The sequence below is a fragment of the Corvus hawaiiensis genome, chromosome 5 (assembly GCF_020740725.1).
Source record: "Corvus hawaiiensis isolate bCorHaw1 chromosome 5, bCorHaw1.pri.cur, whole genome shotgun sequence".
NCBI lineage: Eukaryota > Metazoa > Chordata > Aves > Passeriformes > Corvidae > Corvus > Corvus hawaiiensis.
The window spans coordinates 74637826-74652224 of record NC_063217.1 but is presented as its reverse complement, the minus strand read 5'-3'; the positions used below and the strand labels follow the sequence as shown (position 1 = coordinate 74652224).

At 45.4% G+C, this 14399-nt stretch overlaps 1 protein-coding gene across 12 annotated transcripts in view; it reads right to left on the bottom strand.

The window, feature by feature from the left end:
- Positions 1-14399, bottom strand: part of RUFY3 (RUN and FYVE domain containing 3) — a 33765-nt gene that overhangs the window by 10904 nt on the left and 8462 nt on the right. For 8 of the 12 annotated variants that reach the window (XM_048304072.1, XM_048304067.1, XM_048304064.1 and 5 more), the window contains 8 exons: positions 7443-7496; positions 3819-3992; positions 2965-3082; positions 1349-1450; positions 1119-1242; positions 862-923; positions 711-776; positions 539-608 (listed from right to left, as the gene is read on the bottom strand). In XM_048304072.1, the coding sequence (XP_048160029.1) occupies positions 539-608; positions 711-776; positions 862-923; positions 1119-1242; positions 1349-1450; positions 2965-3082; positions 3819-3992; positions 7443-7496 (770 nt within the window). The remainder of the gene's footprint in view (positions 1-538; positions 609-710; positions 777-861; positions 924-1118; positions 1243-1348; positions 1451-2964; positions 3083-3818; positions 3993-7442; positions 7497-14399) is intronic. The other 4 variants (XM_048304073.1, XM_048304065.1, XM_048304068.1 and 1 more) reach the window with 1 other exon arrangement.

The following is a 14399-nucleotide window of genomic DNA, read 5'->3' as shown; positions in this document are numbered from 1 at the left end:
GTCACCGCAGCCTCATTCCACACTCTGCAGGCTTCCCTTGGCAACTTCATTATCAAACCCCAGAAACACTGCAGGCACCATTGCAATTCATCTCCTGGCACCACGTCACTACGCAGGTAAAACACCAAAAGCCACTCATTCCATCAGGTAAGACCTCCTGTCACCCATTTGTCAGGGAGCTGACCCCAAAACATTTTATGACATTTATGCCATCACTAATGAGCTGCAGACCAATGTTAAAACACAGACTGCACCTCTGCCTCATGTACCCGCTGTTTCTCATGCTCAGGCTGGACATTTTACTTATATTGACATTTTTTCCTTTAATTTTTGCAAATTTACATAAACATACAATTGATTTTCCAACTCGTGCTCAGTAGTGACAGCCAGTGAAATTCCTTGGCAGGTCAGCTATTCCAGTTCCATCACTAAACACCCCTCATTCTGTACACCAGACATCTGAAAGGAACTCCTCCCTCCCTGGTTAATCCCTAATTCCCAAAGGCCAAAGCATCAGGTGGTTTTCCATGACACTTACCTCCTCGGTCAGCTTTGTGTTGGATTTCTCCAAGGCATCCACCTTGGCCTGCAGGTTGTTTACTGTAGCACTGTTGAAGAGAAAAAACCCTACAGTAATTCCTTCACTTTTTAAAATTCCGTTTTCTCTTTTGTCCTACATAGTAATAAAGAGCCAAGAGATCACATTTTACCTTAGATGTCTATTGAGTTCTTCTACATAGTTCTTCTGGTCCAAAATGGCAGTTATCTGACCATCTCTGGAAAAAAGAAACAGGGCAGCCTGGAATACTTGAATACACATTCCCAAGAGAGGAGCAGCAGGACAACTGTGTGTGCACCTACCCTTCGCTTCCTTTCGTGCTGTTCCCATCTTTCAAATACATGGAGAAATCAATAACTCCGACCTGGAGGAGAAAAAATTGCATTTTACACTAACCACTTGGTTTCCAAGACCAACCCACTGTTCCCAGGTGTGGAAGTTTAGAGTTAGGACATCAACACCTGCTGTACTTCAGCCAGGATTCATTACATCAGCAGGCTATGCAAAATTAATGAATTTTCCAATTTAAATGAGCAGAACAAACCCATTAACTGAATACCTGGGAGTCCAGGTCCTCTCCCTTCATGCAGAAGTTGGCATCGATGACGTTCAGACCTACAAGAAGGCCAGCAATGATGGCACCTTCCTCTTCCATCATCAGTGCGTTGGGCTCGTAAAATTCACTGCAGGATGCAGGGCAAGAGACACACAGGAGTGAGATGGGAAAAATGATCAAGATCTTACAAGAGAGCAGAAGTGAACCTAACTGAGAATGAGTCCAGCACTCACCTGAGAAGATCCTTTCTGTTAATCAAGGCTTTCATGTACTCTGAAAGTTTCTTCTGCATCAGAGCCAGGCGAAGCCAAGCTCTTCCTCGGCCCACAGGTGTCCTGCAAAGGCCAAAACAAACATTTCCAGACACCCTGCAAGGCATAGTCACCAACAGCTCTAATAACCCCACCCTCCTTCAAGTTTTTGCACTTCCAAGACAGAGGTGGCACTGGTGCAAACAGAGAAACACAAGGCACGGAAGCGCAAATAGGTCCAGCCCGATTAAGCCATCGCTGTTTCTCTCATTAACTCAGTATGTTTTTGCTGCCCTACTAAAAAGATTTCCCTGACTTTATCCCTGCTGGACGCTGCCAGACAGATCAGCTGCTTCAGCTCATCACCTTCTGAGTCACAACCAGTTCTGCCTAAGTCACAGGAACACACACACCAGCGCAGCTGCCCAACACCACTCCTTGGGGTGGGTCAGGCTGGATGGGAATCCAGCCAGACAGCTCAGAACCAACTCAGTGCTGTTCTCCTCAGTGCTTTGCTCCTGAACAGCTTCACAGGATGCCATGGCCTCGAGTGCCAGTCCTTCCCCTCCTTTCTCCCAGCCACCAGGAGCACGTGGCTCTAACACGCTGACCTGGATGTCTGACCTCACCTGGTACGAGCAGCAGCAGCTCAAGGAAGTCACGGCCAGTACTGCCCACTCCTGACTCACTAACGGGACCTGGCCCTTCCAAAGGGTCACTATCAACAGAAGGTTTAGGAAAGTACTCTGGAAGCATTCTTGACTTCCATTCATTTCCTGCTGCAATGCTCTGCAACAGGAAGAGGTCCCAGGAGCCCCGGCACAGTGCTGGCCCTGTCAGCTGCTGCAGGAGTCCTGCCCAGATCTCCAGTAAAAGCACTTGTCCGTCAGTACCTCACTAAATACTAACCCAAAAGCCATTTATTGAATTTATCCATCTGTTCTTTCAGCAAAGATGACTCGATCCTTAGTCCTGTTGCTCATACAAAAGCTTCCTTAACCATTTTTTCTATTCCAAGCTGAAAGCTTCTTACAGTTTCTTTCACCATGAAATAGGCAAGCCTGAATGTGACATCTGAAATTCCTATGAATCTTTTACAAGTAATATTGGCTTCCTGTGGCTTTTTGCCTCCCCTCTTTAACACAAACTACTATCTTCTCCAGCTTGGTGCCTAAGCTTCCCTCTCACATAAACTTCAACCAAATTTATTTAAAAGAAGCATTACCTACATCAGCCTCAAAACTGTTTATTTAAACTGTTATAACCTTCCTGTTAATTCCCTTCCTCTTGAGTCTGACTTCACAAATGCTCAGTAAAGGCTGTTCCCATGCCTGAGGCACATCACCACGCCTTAAGTGCTAGCAGCAAAGGCACTGCTGTCTGTAAGTTGCCACACTCTTAACACAGCAAGACTATCTCCTGTGCTCTCATGCTGCTGATCCTTGATGAAGAGTAAGAGAGCAATGATCCATTTTTATCAGCAGAAGGTGACAGATGTATTCCTGAAGGTTCTGTTTGCTCTTCCTTCTCTTCTTCAGGATCCTTCTCACAGTAAAACTCCTATTATGTACTCATGCAATAAAGGAGTGTGTACTTACTTCAGCCCTGGGAGATCCTTAACACTTGCTGTAATCTCTGCAGCCTCAGGAACGAGTTTTTCTACTAATTCTAGAGGTCCCCAAAATGACTTATTTTGCCCAAGAAAAGTCTTTTTGGCTAAAAAACAAAAAGAAAGAAAAAATGAGCCTGTTAGACCTGTGCTGATATAATGCCTTCTCAAACAAGTGAACAAAAAGCAGCCAAAACCTGCCAGAATGGCTCCTCTGGGGCTGCTGCTGGGCAGGCACTTGGTATCCTGGAATCCCAGGATGGTTTGGGTGGGAAGGGCTCTAAAGACCATCCGTTTCCATGCCCCTCTGCTTTCCATGTCCAGCTGCTACCACACAAGGGCAGCACCTAAAGGACAGTCCATACTTGGCCATTTGAGCTGCGACTCAGGATTTCACAGTCAAACACATTTTAACAGCAGCTTCAAGCCATGAGCTGCGCACAGCCCAAACCCTCAGTTTAGACACAGCTATTGAAAAGGAGCTCCAGGGTTGCACTTCCTCTTCCAGCTAGGAGATGCATTCCTAAAGCACAAAGAAGTGCAGAAAAAGGAGTCACGAGCTTGCCAAAAGCCGATTTAATCCCTGATCCCTGACTTACAGCCGGGACAACTGAAACGCTGTTTTAAACGTGGCAAGCACCTGCAACGCCTCAACTTTCCCCCTGCAGCAGGTTTTTGTGCCTTCCTTTGGCCTGCCCAGTGCGCTGCAATCACAGCAGTGACTGCTCAGCCTCTCCTCTGTCTCGTGCAGGCTGCAGAGCTCTGTTTTGACCCCACGCTGCTGTTCCCCGCTGCAGGCCGTGCCCTGCAGTGCGGAGGGCTCGTGCCCAGCCTCTGAGTTACCTTTGAGGCCGTGCTTGAGGCAGTGCTCCATCACCACGAAGAACTGCTGCAGGGGGGCATAGTCCGAGTCCAGCGTGCGGCCCAGGTTCAGCGCGGACTCGATCAGCCCCTTGATGCTCAGCTTGGCCATGTTCATCAGGTTCATACGTTCGTTAGCCATGAGGTAATTGGGGTCTGCAACAAAGGAAGGAAAGTGCTGGTGAACAACAAAAGCTGGTTTCATTACAGTAAACACCCCACCTTGCTCTATTTGTTCCTCAGCTTTGAAAGCACTTTTGGGGCAGCGAGTTTCACAGGAGGCACTCTGCAGGCCTTTTGTGGAGAAAAATCAACATCAACTAGCGCTTTAGGGCCAAAGCCACAACGGTATGGGAATAGACAATGTATCATATTGAGGGTGCCTTAATACTTCAAATAACTACAGGCGTTCCCTATTTTCAAGACAGACATTTGGAGCCTGGTGTTCATCCTGTGCTTTGCACCTTGACAACGTGTCTCTGACTGGCACGGCCGTCACTTGTTCCAAGTCACATCCCCTGCTACAAACCGGTAAGAATCCTCCACTTGTGGTTTGTTCTTCCACCTAAAGATCACCATGGACCCCCTCACAATTAATCCAGCAACATGTGTCTCTATGCCAACTTGCGTCTCTCTTCCTCAAGATTTTTTTTTGAGGCTTAGATGTAACATGGAGCCAACTCCCACTTATCTCTCTTGGTTTCAACACTGCCACTGGTTTTCACCAGTGAGAAGGAGCTGATCTTCATGGCTCCTGAGAGGTCATACTAAATCCCCAAACTCACAGATCTCCCAGGACTATATTCTCCTTCCACCATATTATAAATATCCAGACCTTTACACTGGCTACTCACACCCAGTTTTTGAGCTCCAGTTCTCAGTTGCAGGCAGTTTCATCCCTGTAAGGCCCATTTATCCAGGGCTGCTGCCAACAGCCAGGGACCCTTGAACCAACCTGAGGCCTTTGCAAGTCAATGAACTACTCCTGGCAGCAGAGATGTGAGCAGAGGACACCTCAGATTACAGATCTAAGCAAGAGGCACCCTGTCAGCACCCACCAGCCAAAAAGAGAGCCAAGAGCACAGCTAAAATACCCACACCCAAGTGCATGTCACTGTGGGCTGGGAAAAATCCACAGCACAGGGAGAGGGAAGATCCGGGGCAGTGCCACCATCCAAACCTAAGACCATGGCTCATTTGTTCAGTCTCTCAAAAAGCAGCTCAGGACAGAGCTTCTGTCATCCCCCTTCTTCTTCAGAGGGAAGTAGAACCAGAAGCCTCCTTCTCTAAATCTATTTCTATAGTTTAGAGAACTTCCAAGTACTCATTTAGGAGTGCAATGCTCAGCACAGCACTGGACTGCAGAAAGACTGAACTTTGTGAGGGGTTTTTACTGCCTTTCAGGACTACTGCTGTCTGAAGGTGATGGGTCCAGCTGATCTGGAGGTACCCTGAGCACATGACCTGTTCTGGATTTCCAGTTCATTTTATGACCTGCAGTGTAGCTAACAGTCACCATCACCACGAATGCAGACTCAGGAAAAAAGGCAGGCACAGTATTGCCAAGACACAGAGACCTCCTCCTCATCCTCTCTCAGCATATTTCCTCACTGGCCAAGGCCAGTGATCTGATGGGTAGCAAGGCATCCACAAGGACTCTGCTTGGGTGGCAAACCAATCCCTAACGCAGAATTAAAGGAACTGTACAAGAGAGCACCAAGGAAAATGCTCCTTTGGCTGTGGTTATTAGCTAATTTCAACAGAAAAATATTTTCACTATATCACACTAATCAAAGGTTTCCCCTTCCTTAGTCTGCTGTGAGCAATCGTGCTCTGCGTGTGCAGCTTATCCAAGATTCTCATCTTGCAAACCAATTCGCTTATCTAGTGGGAAACTGGATAAAACCCCTAAGGTTTAGTCCAAAAATTAAATGCTAAGTAATTGATACTCTTGTTCTATGTACTGCACCACTCACACCTTTAAAGAAGGCAGGGTAGGCAGGCGAGGCTGACTTTTACACAGTAAGACTGTCAGGCTGGCTTTAAGCTGGGACAAGTCTGATCCTGGTGTGGACCTGACATGCTCCATCTGAACCGGTACCTTCTCCAATCTCCTCCTGCCTCTACCTGCAAAACCTCTGCCTGGGCTTTCCTACACATCCCCATGTCATCAACCTTAAAAAGCAAAACCCCAGCCCTCAAACTTTGCCTTTCCACAGGGTTTGGGTTTCAAATAAAGGAAATCAAACTCTCAGGACACTTTGTTATTTAAATGTGCAGCTTCTACAGAACAGACATGTTTTCTAACCAGCTGCTTCCACGAAGATGTTTCCAAAAGCATCTGAGAATCCTGTAATTTGTTTAAAAGGTACAATCTGTACCCAGAAACCTGAAAGTCAAGGAAAGAGTCAATGCAATACAGGATCTCAATGGGTTAAGCTGCAACTGGTCTTGGTACTTCTTACTCGGTGATAATAAATTTTATCACTCCTCATACTCTAAAACAAGGAAGAAGCAACTAAAATGAAGCTAAAACTTGGATCAAAGGCAGGGAATGATGAGACCCTGGAGAAGCGAACAAACCCACTGAAAGCAATGCCAATTCATTAGCATTTCATCAAGGTTCTCCATCCTACATGAAGAACACCAACTTAAAGTAGCCTGAAATTCAGCACGGCTACTTCCGTGTGGCAGAGAAACGTCTCTCACCTGACAAAATAAATGCAAAACAACTTATACAACATTTTAGGAAAAAAAGAAGCCTCAACCCCCTTCTTTTCCTTAAAGCCCGCCCTGGAAAATGCTCTTCTCTGGGAAGCAGCACAGGCTGTTTTGCCAGGAGAGGACACTGCCTGTGGCTAGGAGGCTGCGAGCAGCAACCAGGCACAGAACCAGCACAGCAGTTAACGGCACCATCGTGGAAGATGAGCAACAAGGATCAGTGTGCTCAGGGCATGGGAACATCAGCCTTTTGTGCTGCAAACACTTGAATCCCAAGCAGGAGCAGTTGTATTTCATCATCGAAGTACCAATTTGCTTGACCACTTGCTACATTGGGGATTCAACTATTTCACATCTGTGCCGTTTTTTAAAAATCAAGGAAGAAGCACTATAAACAAGTTTCTCATTTAGTATTTCACAAGTTCTAACAAAAATTTGCAATACAAGTTGTAGTGGGTTTTAGAATCCTTTTTTCCAAGCCTTGGCAAGTAGTGCCAGAAAATCTGAAGAATCTAGTCAGAAATACTGCAGAGAATCTTAAGCTTCAGGGTGATTTCTGAAATACTTTTTAAAATTCAGCTTCCATATGTTGCTGCAACCTTTTAAGCTGTGCTTCTGCCAGGCTCAGGAAACTACTGCCTCTGAAAGCATTTAGGAGAAGGCAAATAGCCCTTGTTGTTTCACTTCTTCTACCTCCACTTCACGTCAACATAGTAAAGAAACCCCACACATTTATTTAAGCAACATCAAGAAAATGCAAGAAAGACACAGCTACTGGCACTGGAAAGGAAAACTAACTGCATTTTGCACTCAGGCTCAAAATAATAGCGCAGAAGCCAACAATTAGCACAAACAAGAGCTGTGAGATGTGGGTGTGGAACGCACCTTCGGAATCATCGCGCAATTGCTCCACCACATCTGTCAAATCCTCCCAAGAGTCTTTGCAAACAGCAAAAGGAAAGGAAAAGAAAGAAAAACGTCATGCAAGCCGTGATCTAAAGGAAAGATTCAAAATCAAGATGTAAGAAAAGCATAACTGAAAGGGAGATTTGCATCATACAAGACTTAATTCATAGTGGCAAAAGATCTGCAAGTCAAAAGGGTTTATTAGTCTGCACAAAGCAATAGAGCAAAGCATTTTTCTCCCAGAGTCAGACCAGGGCAGGCTTCAGTAAAGCTGCAGAAGCTTTGTTTCTGCATTAACACAAGCAACATTTTTCTAAAGCACATCCTAAAAAGAAAAGCAACAAAAGCATTCCTTTATTTGTAAGATAAAAGCACTAAACTTGTGATATTTATGCAATGTCACCTTTGCTTCAAGTTCCTCATATCCAGCCTCAAGAAGAACTGCCGGCAGGGAAACAGCCACACGTGGGAAGCAGGCACGTTCAGGGAAAAGACACACTGAGGGCATTTTACGGTTCAACAGAGCTTAAACTCTGTTATAACCATGACCCCAAACGACAAATCCCACAGAGGTGACCCAGCTGAGCCCTGTACAGGTCACAGGCTGACGATGATCCCCTAAGGACTCAGCCAGGGAAGCAGCTCTCTCCTTGGCAGGACAAGGGAGGTATCCTGGGAGAGGAGCAGGCAGGACAAGGAGAACTGGTTTCAGCACACCCACTACGTCCCTGTGCCAAACCCAGCGAGCCAAGCCAGACAAATGCCCCGAACCCTGGGCATTTTTCACTCCCTACTTACGCACCCGCGCTCCCCAGCGTCAATCCGCAATCGGCGGAACATCCGAAGCACAGGGAAGGCTCCGTCCCCCTTCCCGAGCCAACTGTGCCGAAGTCCCGAGCAAAGTCCAGAGGCTGCCCGGCCCTCCTCCCTCCCACACACAGCCAGCGCCAGCCTGGGCCCCGGCAGCCAGCCCCAGCCTGCACACTGCTCCTCCACGCTGAAACAGCAACCAAGAGCCTCAGCGCCACTTCAGCTCACACAGAGCTGAGCCCCACGAGCTCCGTGTGCCCAACAGGCCCCTCATCCTGACGCTGGGCTATGCACAGTGCTCATTTTTAACCCTTTTCCTCCAAAGCAGAGGCTGTCACCAACATTCCCCTGCGGCTGAGCACTACTGCAGGAGCAACAAGGAGTTTCCCCGGAGGAAATCCCTGTTGTTGCAAAAACAAACCCCGGTGATACTCTCCCCCACGTGCAACACTGATGGCTTTTGGTCTCTCATGACAGGTGCTGCAGCTTCCCAAGGGCCAGGAGACTGAATCTCACCGCAGTGGACGGACCTGTCTCGGACACTTCCCAGGACCCTGCTGCACAAACGGGACACTTGGACTCAGATCCAGATGCTGATCATTCCAGAATCCCTACCTGCACACAGTACGGGAAGCCACACACCACCACTGAAAGGTTTTTACTTAATACCGAATTTTTTCCTTAATCCAAAGCATAAACAGGGAAGAACATATAACCAAAACCAGATTTAACAGGGACAGAAAGAACTGACAGGCTTCATTTAATCTTCCTCATTCATTTTTAACCCTCAGCAAGTAACCCAGGTAAAGCTCCCAGAGGAATATCCAGAGGAGTCTTCTCTTCTACCCTACAAGTCATAATCCCATCTTCCTACTAGCAAGAACTGCAAGAATTTAAACTGGTACTATGGCATTTGCATAGATTTAGAGGCAAAAGCACACATTTAATTAGCACTTTCTTTCCTATTTTCATTCATTCTCCATGCATCCAACTGCACTTTGCAAAGAGTTCATTTCTTCTTTTACCTTGTACATTTTCCCACTTGTCTGGAAACTCCACCAAGCAACCGTGGGGGGAAAAAATCTTCACACGGAAGAATCACAAAGACCTGAAACTCTGTAGTTCCCATGGTCCTTATGGTGGGTGAAAAACTCAGTACTTCCAATTATGATAGGAATTGTTTAATTCTGTACCAAGTTTAGAAAACAGGATGACCCAGACTTTTAAGTCTCCATAAAACAATTAACTCATTCCAACCAGATTCCCAGGAAGATTAGTACTATGGAACTCAATACCCCATTGGAATGAACACTCAAGCCAGTTTTTCAGGAAGGGACCGGAGACCTTGTCTCTAAAATATTAATCACGAAAATCCCATCTGTTATTTGGACAACGGAGGGGTTTGCAGTCACTCCCTTCGCTGACACAGCAGCAGCATCTCACTGAAGGAGCTGGGATACACCTTCCCAAGCCAAAAAAAGCTTTTACAAGTAAACCCTGGGAAAAAGGAACAGCATCAAAATTATTTCACATTGCTGCTCAACCTTTACTCTGTTTTTAAAAGTTGAAGTTATTAGGCTAAAATAGAGTTGAGTCAAAACCTTTCTGAACCAATGAGCATCACCCCACACAGAGCATCTTGATATGAGAATCAAGTTCCTCCAAACAGAGATGAAATAGAATCACAGAATCACAGACTGCCTTCACCCCATTCCAGCCCCTGCCATGGGCAGGGACACCTTCCACTAATCTGGGCTCCTCCAAGTCCCGTCCAACCTGGCCTTGGACACTTCCAGGGATGGGGCAGCCACAGCTTCTCTGAGCAACCTGTGCCAGGGCCTCCCCACCCTCCCAGGAGGGGAGTTCCATCAGGAAGAAAAGGTCCCAAGCTTTTGAATAGGTCAGGATTCTAAAAATTATTTTTAAGAACAGAAATTTTAAACAAACTCATAAGGAGAAGCTGAGCCGTCAGTAAGATAACCTAAAAAACCCCAAGGCGTCCGTTTCGGGAAGCGAAAACTGAGCTTGATATAGAAAGTCCTGAGCAATGGTGCCATGTCAGTCCTGCTGCTGGGACTGCTGGGAAAGGCTTGGCCCAAATCTGGACAAATACTCCTTTGTTATGAAACAGGAACCTCAGGTCGCATTACTACACTTAACTTGCATTCTGATATTTGTTACCTTAGGAATACATTTAATAGCAAATAAAGAGGTCAAGGAAGAAAATTAGGTGGATGCTCTTAATGTTATGGGAGGTACATAAGAAATTCTTTCAAGTTAGGTTTGCCAACGAGATGGATCACGAATTGTTGACAAGGAAAAGGGATCAGCAAAGGGTTTCACCATCATGTTCAAACACCCTGCAAGCCCAAAATCAGGGTAGCCACCAGGCAGTCTGCAGCCTGAAATGCCAGGAACCATCTACTCAGGACAAAGTAGCTTAAAGAAACATTTATTTTAAAACTCACTGCATAAAAATTCCATCTCTAAATAGACACATATACAGAGAGCCTTGCATACAGAAGAAAAGAGCAGTCAAAGATCTGCAACAAACCAGAAGGAAATAAAAAAAGAAATAAAGAAGTACAGACAACTTGGAAACTCCAAGCCCATTCTCCATTACACGTATGGGACAAACAAACAGCCAGCGTACATCACACGAAGTCACAGTATAATCCCATCCTAAGTCTTATTCCCATCTCCACATGATTATCATAAAATAATCACCCAATTTCTCTATGTTGCAACTGTGTGCAGTTATATGGAACATTTCTGCACAACCAGCCTGTTTTCGGAGGGAAACACATGACTAACTGCTCGGAGAAATTTCTCATCCTATTTTGGCCCTTGACAGTTTACACCAAGAAAATAAAAACCCAAACCCTTGGGGTTTTTTCCCCATCTTTCACTTCCCAGTTCGGCTGACACCCAAGTGGTTTCTCTGAAGCACTTTTGACTCACCACCTCGGAGGGATATAAAGCTGCCCTGAGTTTCTCAGGTCTGACTTCATTTAGACTGACACAGCTTAGAAGAGCAAAGGAAACAACTCTTAAGAGTAATTTCTGATTTGAAGTCTGGATTACATGACCTAACTGCTATTCCCAAGCTTTATGACCATGAACACAGTGCAATTCATGTAACTTGCATTTACTGACTTCACATTTCTTCTATTAGATCTGGCCTCCAGCTCCTTCAAACTTGTCATCTATTTAGGGGTTTCTGTCACCAGATGTGTTTTACGAGGTTTTTTCCAACTACAGTCATCTCATGCAGGTTTTCGTCCACACCTGAAAGGTCCCTGCCACTCTCAGTACAATTCAGATTTGTTTTGTAATGGGAAAGGCCCAGTCCACTGAAACATTCCACCTCTCCCATGACTTCACTGTTACTATTCCACACTACTAGAGAAACCCTAAACCCAAGTTAACGGTTGCCAGTTTGCAAAACGAAAGTATAACCAATAAGGTTATGCTGCTTCCCTAAACCATTTTGAAGTACACAAAGGAACATGGAAAAACACTTGGATAGAAAATGGAGAGAAAAGGTAAAATCTGAAGGATGATTCAATAACAAGTGCCACAGATTAATGGGCAGGAGGTTTTAAGAATATTTTCTTTTCCTGAAGAGCTCTACAACTCCTTGTCAGGGCATTTTACACAAGCACGTGTCAGAAACTAAAACTTTTAAATTACTGGTCAAAAAAGAAGAAAAAATGTGACCTTAGCTTCTGCCCCACAGAAAAGAAAATTTCATCTTTGCATGTTATAAATTCTAATTCCAATTGCTGCTTTTAGTGCAAATAGAAGAGGATTAATAAAAAGAAGAACACTGTAATTCTTGAAAATTCCAAGTAAACTCGAGTTAGCACATGTATTCTTCTGGTCTCTACTACAAAGTGATCCCATGAGGACAAAAATTTCCACAGCTCTGTTGTGAAGCTCCTCATGATTATTCAAGATAGAAATTTAACATCCAGTAAAATGGCCTAAAAAAAGACCATTTTGCATAACTTCTCCCCAAAGTTGAGACCCGTGTTCAATGCCATCCATACACACACTCTCTTCAACATTCAACAGAAATACAATCCAGGTGGTTTCTACCTCCATCCCTAAAGATGCCTCAAAGACCGTCACACCTTGCAAGCAAGCAAGCAAGGTCAACAAACACCAGGGTCCCATTTAATTTTGAGGGGCCTGCAGAGAACAGTAAGGTTCTGAGAGTCGTATTAAGAATCACTGCCTGTTCAAAAAAATAAGGTTTTTTTCTAATCCAAGCAGATTTACAGTAAACAGCAGAATCTGCTTATTTTCATATGCACACAGAATTGTTTCCAATTGAAAAAGCATATTAATTGGTTTTATTGTTAAATTGAGCAGCCATGCTACAGGTTATATGGAATATACACGGTTACAAGCAACTCAGCATCTGCTACTTGCTTTTAATTTGAAGAAAAGTTTTGCTTAGCTGCTCTCAAGCTCCAGCTCTGCGCAGGACTGGAATTGCTGTGACTGGCTCTGAAGGCAGGATGGCTCGAGGGCTGGGGGCACAGCAGATCACAGGGTGAGGAGAGGCCAGGGACAAAACTCTCCAGAAGCCACAAGAGGTGGGGGGCAGCAAATGGAAGGCTTCAAATCTTTATTCCAGCAAGCTGTTGGATTTGGTACTTTGCAACATATATTTTACATCTCTTAATTTGTAAGGAAAAAACTATCCCCCTCTGTTATGCCTTTGGCAGAATTGTCCAGCTTTTTTTCTTCCTTCTCCATAATGCCTACCTTTGCACATCAGTTTTATGGAGACACCCCCAGGGACACGAGCCCATGCTCCCGTGCCTCCGGCCTGTGCACACCCTGCAGACACAGCAGCAGTGCTGATGCAGTAGCAGCAGACCTAACACCGGGATACAGCTGTGTCAGCTTTCCTATTGTCAACACTTTTCCTGACTTTCTCTGTTCAAAATATGACTTGGATCCAAATACACACCCCCCCCCCCCCAAAAAACCAAAAAGCAACCTTAATTTATGCATGCATATACATCTCCAGGAAGGTCGTTATGGTACTGCTCTTTCTGCACTTGTTTTTGACATATGAATTAAATAATAGGGCAAAGAAATGAGCAAATGCTGTTTTCTAACCCCTTCTGGTACGCACCACAGAGTGACTGTAATTACACCTTGAAAAACACTGGAAGGTCTCAATGACACACACAAGAACACAGGAATTGGCAGACAACTGAATTCCTGCTCACCCTGTACTTGCCTCCCTGAACCCCTGGGATATGCTTCAGAGGGAATGTTAAGTTCCTCCTTTTGATACCTCTGTCTGGTATCCCACTGCGTGACTAAGTACTTGGCAAGCCAAATCCAAACCCAAGGGCTACTGTCACTGAAAGCAGCTGTCAAATGGAAATTAAATTATCCCTTGGAAATTTATTTTAAAGCTTAAATCCCCACCACAATTTCACTTGTCTCCTTCAGCATTAATCAGACAGCATCAAATGGGGCAAGCGAAACTGCTTGGTGGAGTGGCATTTCAGGAGTTACTGGAAAAGGGTCAGGCATGAGAAGCTGGAGCCTGCTTGCTCTAGCACCAAAAGGTGCATCCAGCAAGGGCACTCAGAACTTCAGCACCTGCAGAAACTCATCACCTCTCCTTCTTCCCCACTTGTTTATTGGCAGAGCATTGCATAGATGTCCTCTCATGCTTTTAGTACTCTCAGAGCATTCAATCCTCGTCCTGGTATTAAACTGTTTATCAACCCAGATGACAAATCCTTTATCCAGGGGAAAGCAAGATGTGCTACAGCTCCATGTTTCAGGCTTCCAAGCCATTATAAACAGCAGCACGTTCATCAGAGGCGAGCTGGGGCACTGTGATGGCATTGTCACCTGACAATGGGCATCGCTGGCTAATCGCTGGGGCTTTCCAAAAACTCCCCACGACCAGGCACATGCTGGGGTGCTGCCACTGTGCTCCCCTGGTACCAGATGGCAGCTCACTAACAGCTATCAGCCCTGGTTTAAGGGCAAAATCATGATTAAATGTTCTCACTGAGCACACATCACGGTTTTCTTCCTTCCTGAGATACACAGACCCGATACAGCTAAAAAGATAATTCATCACAC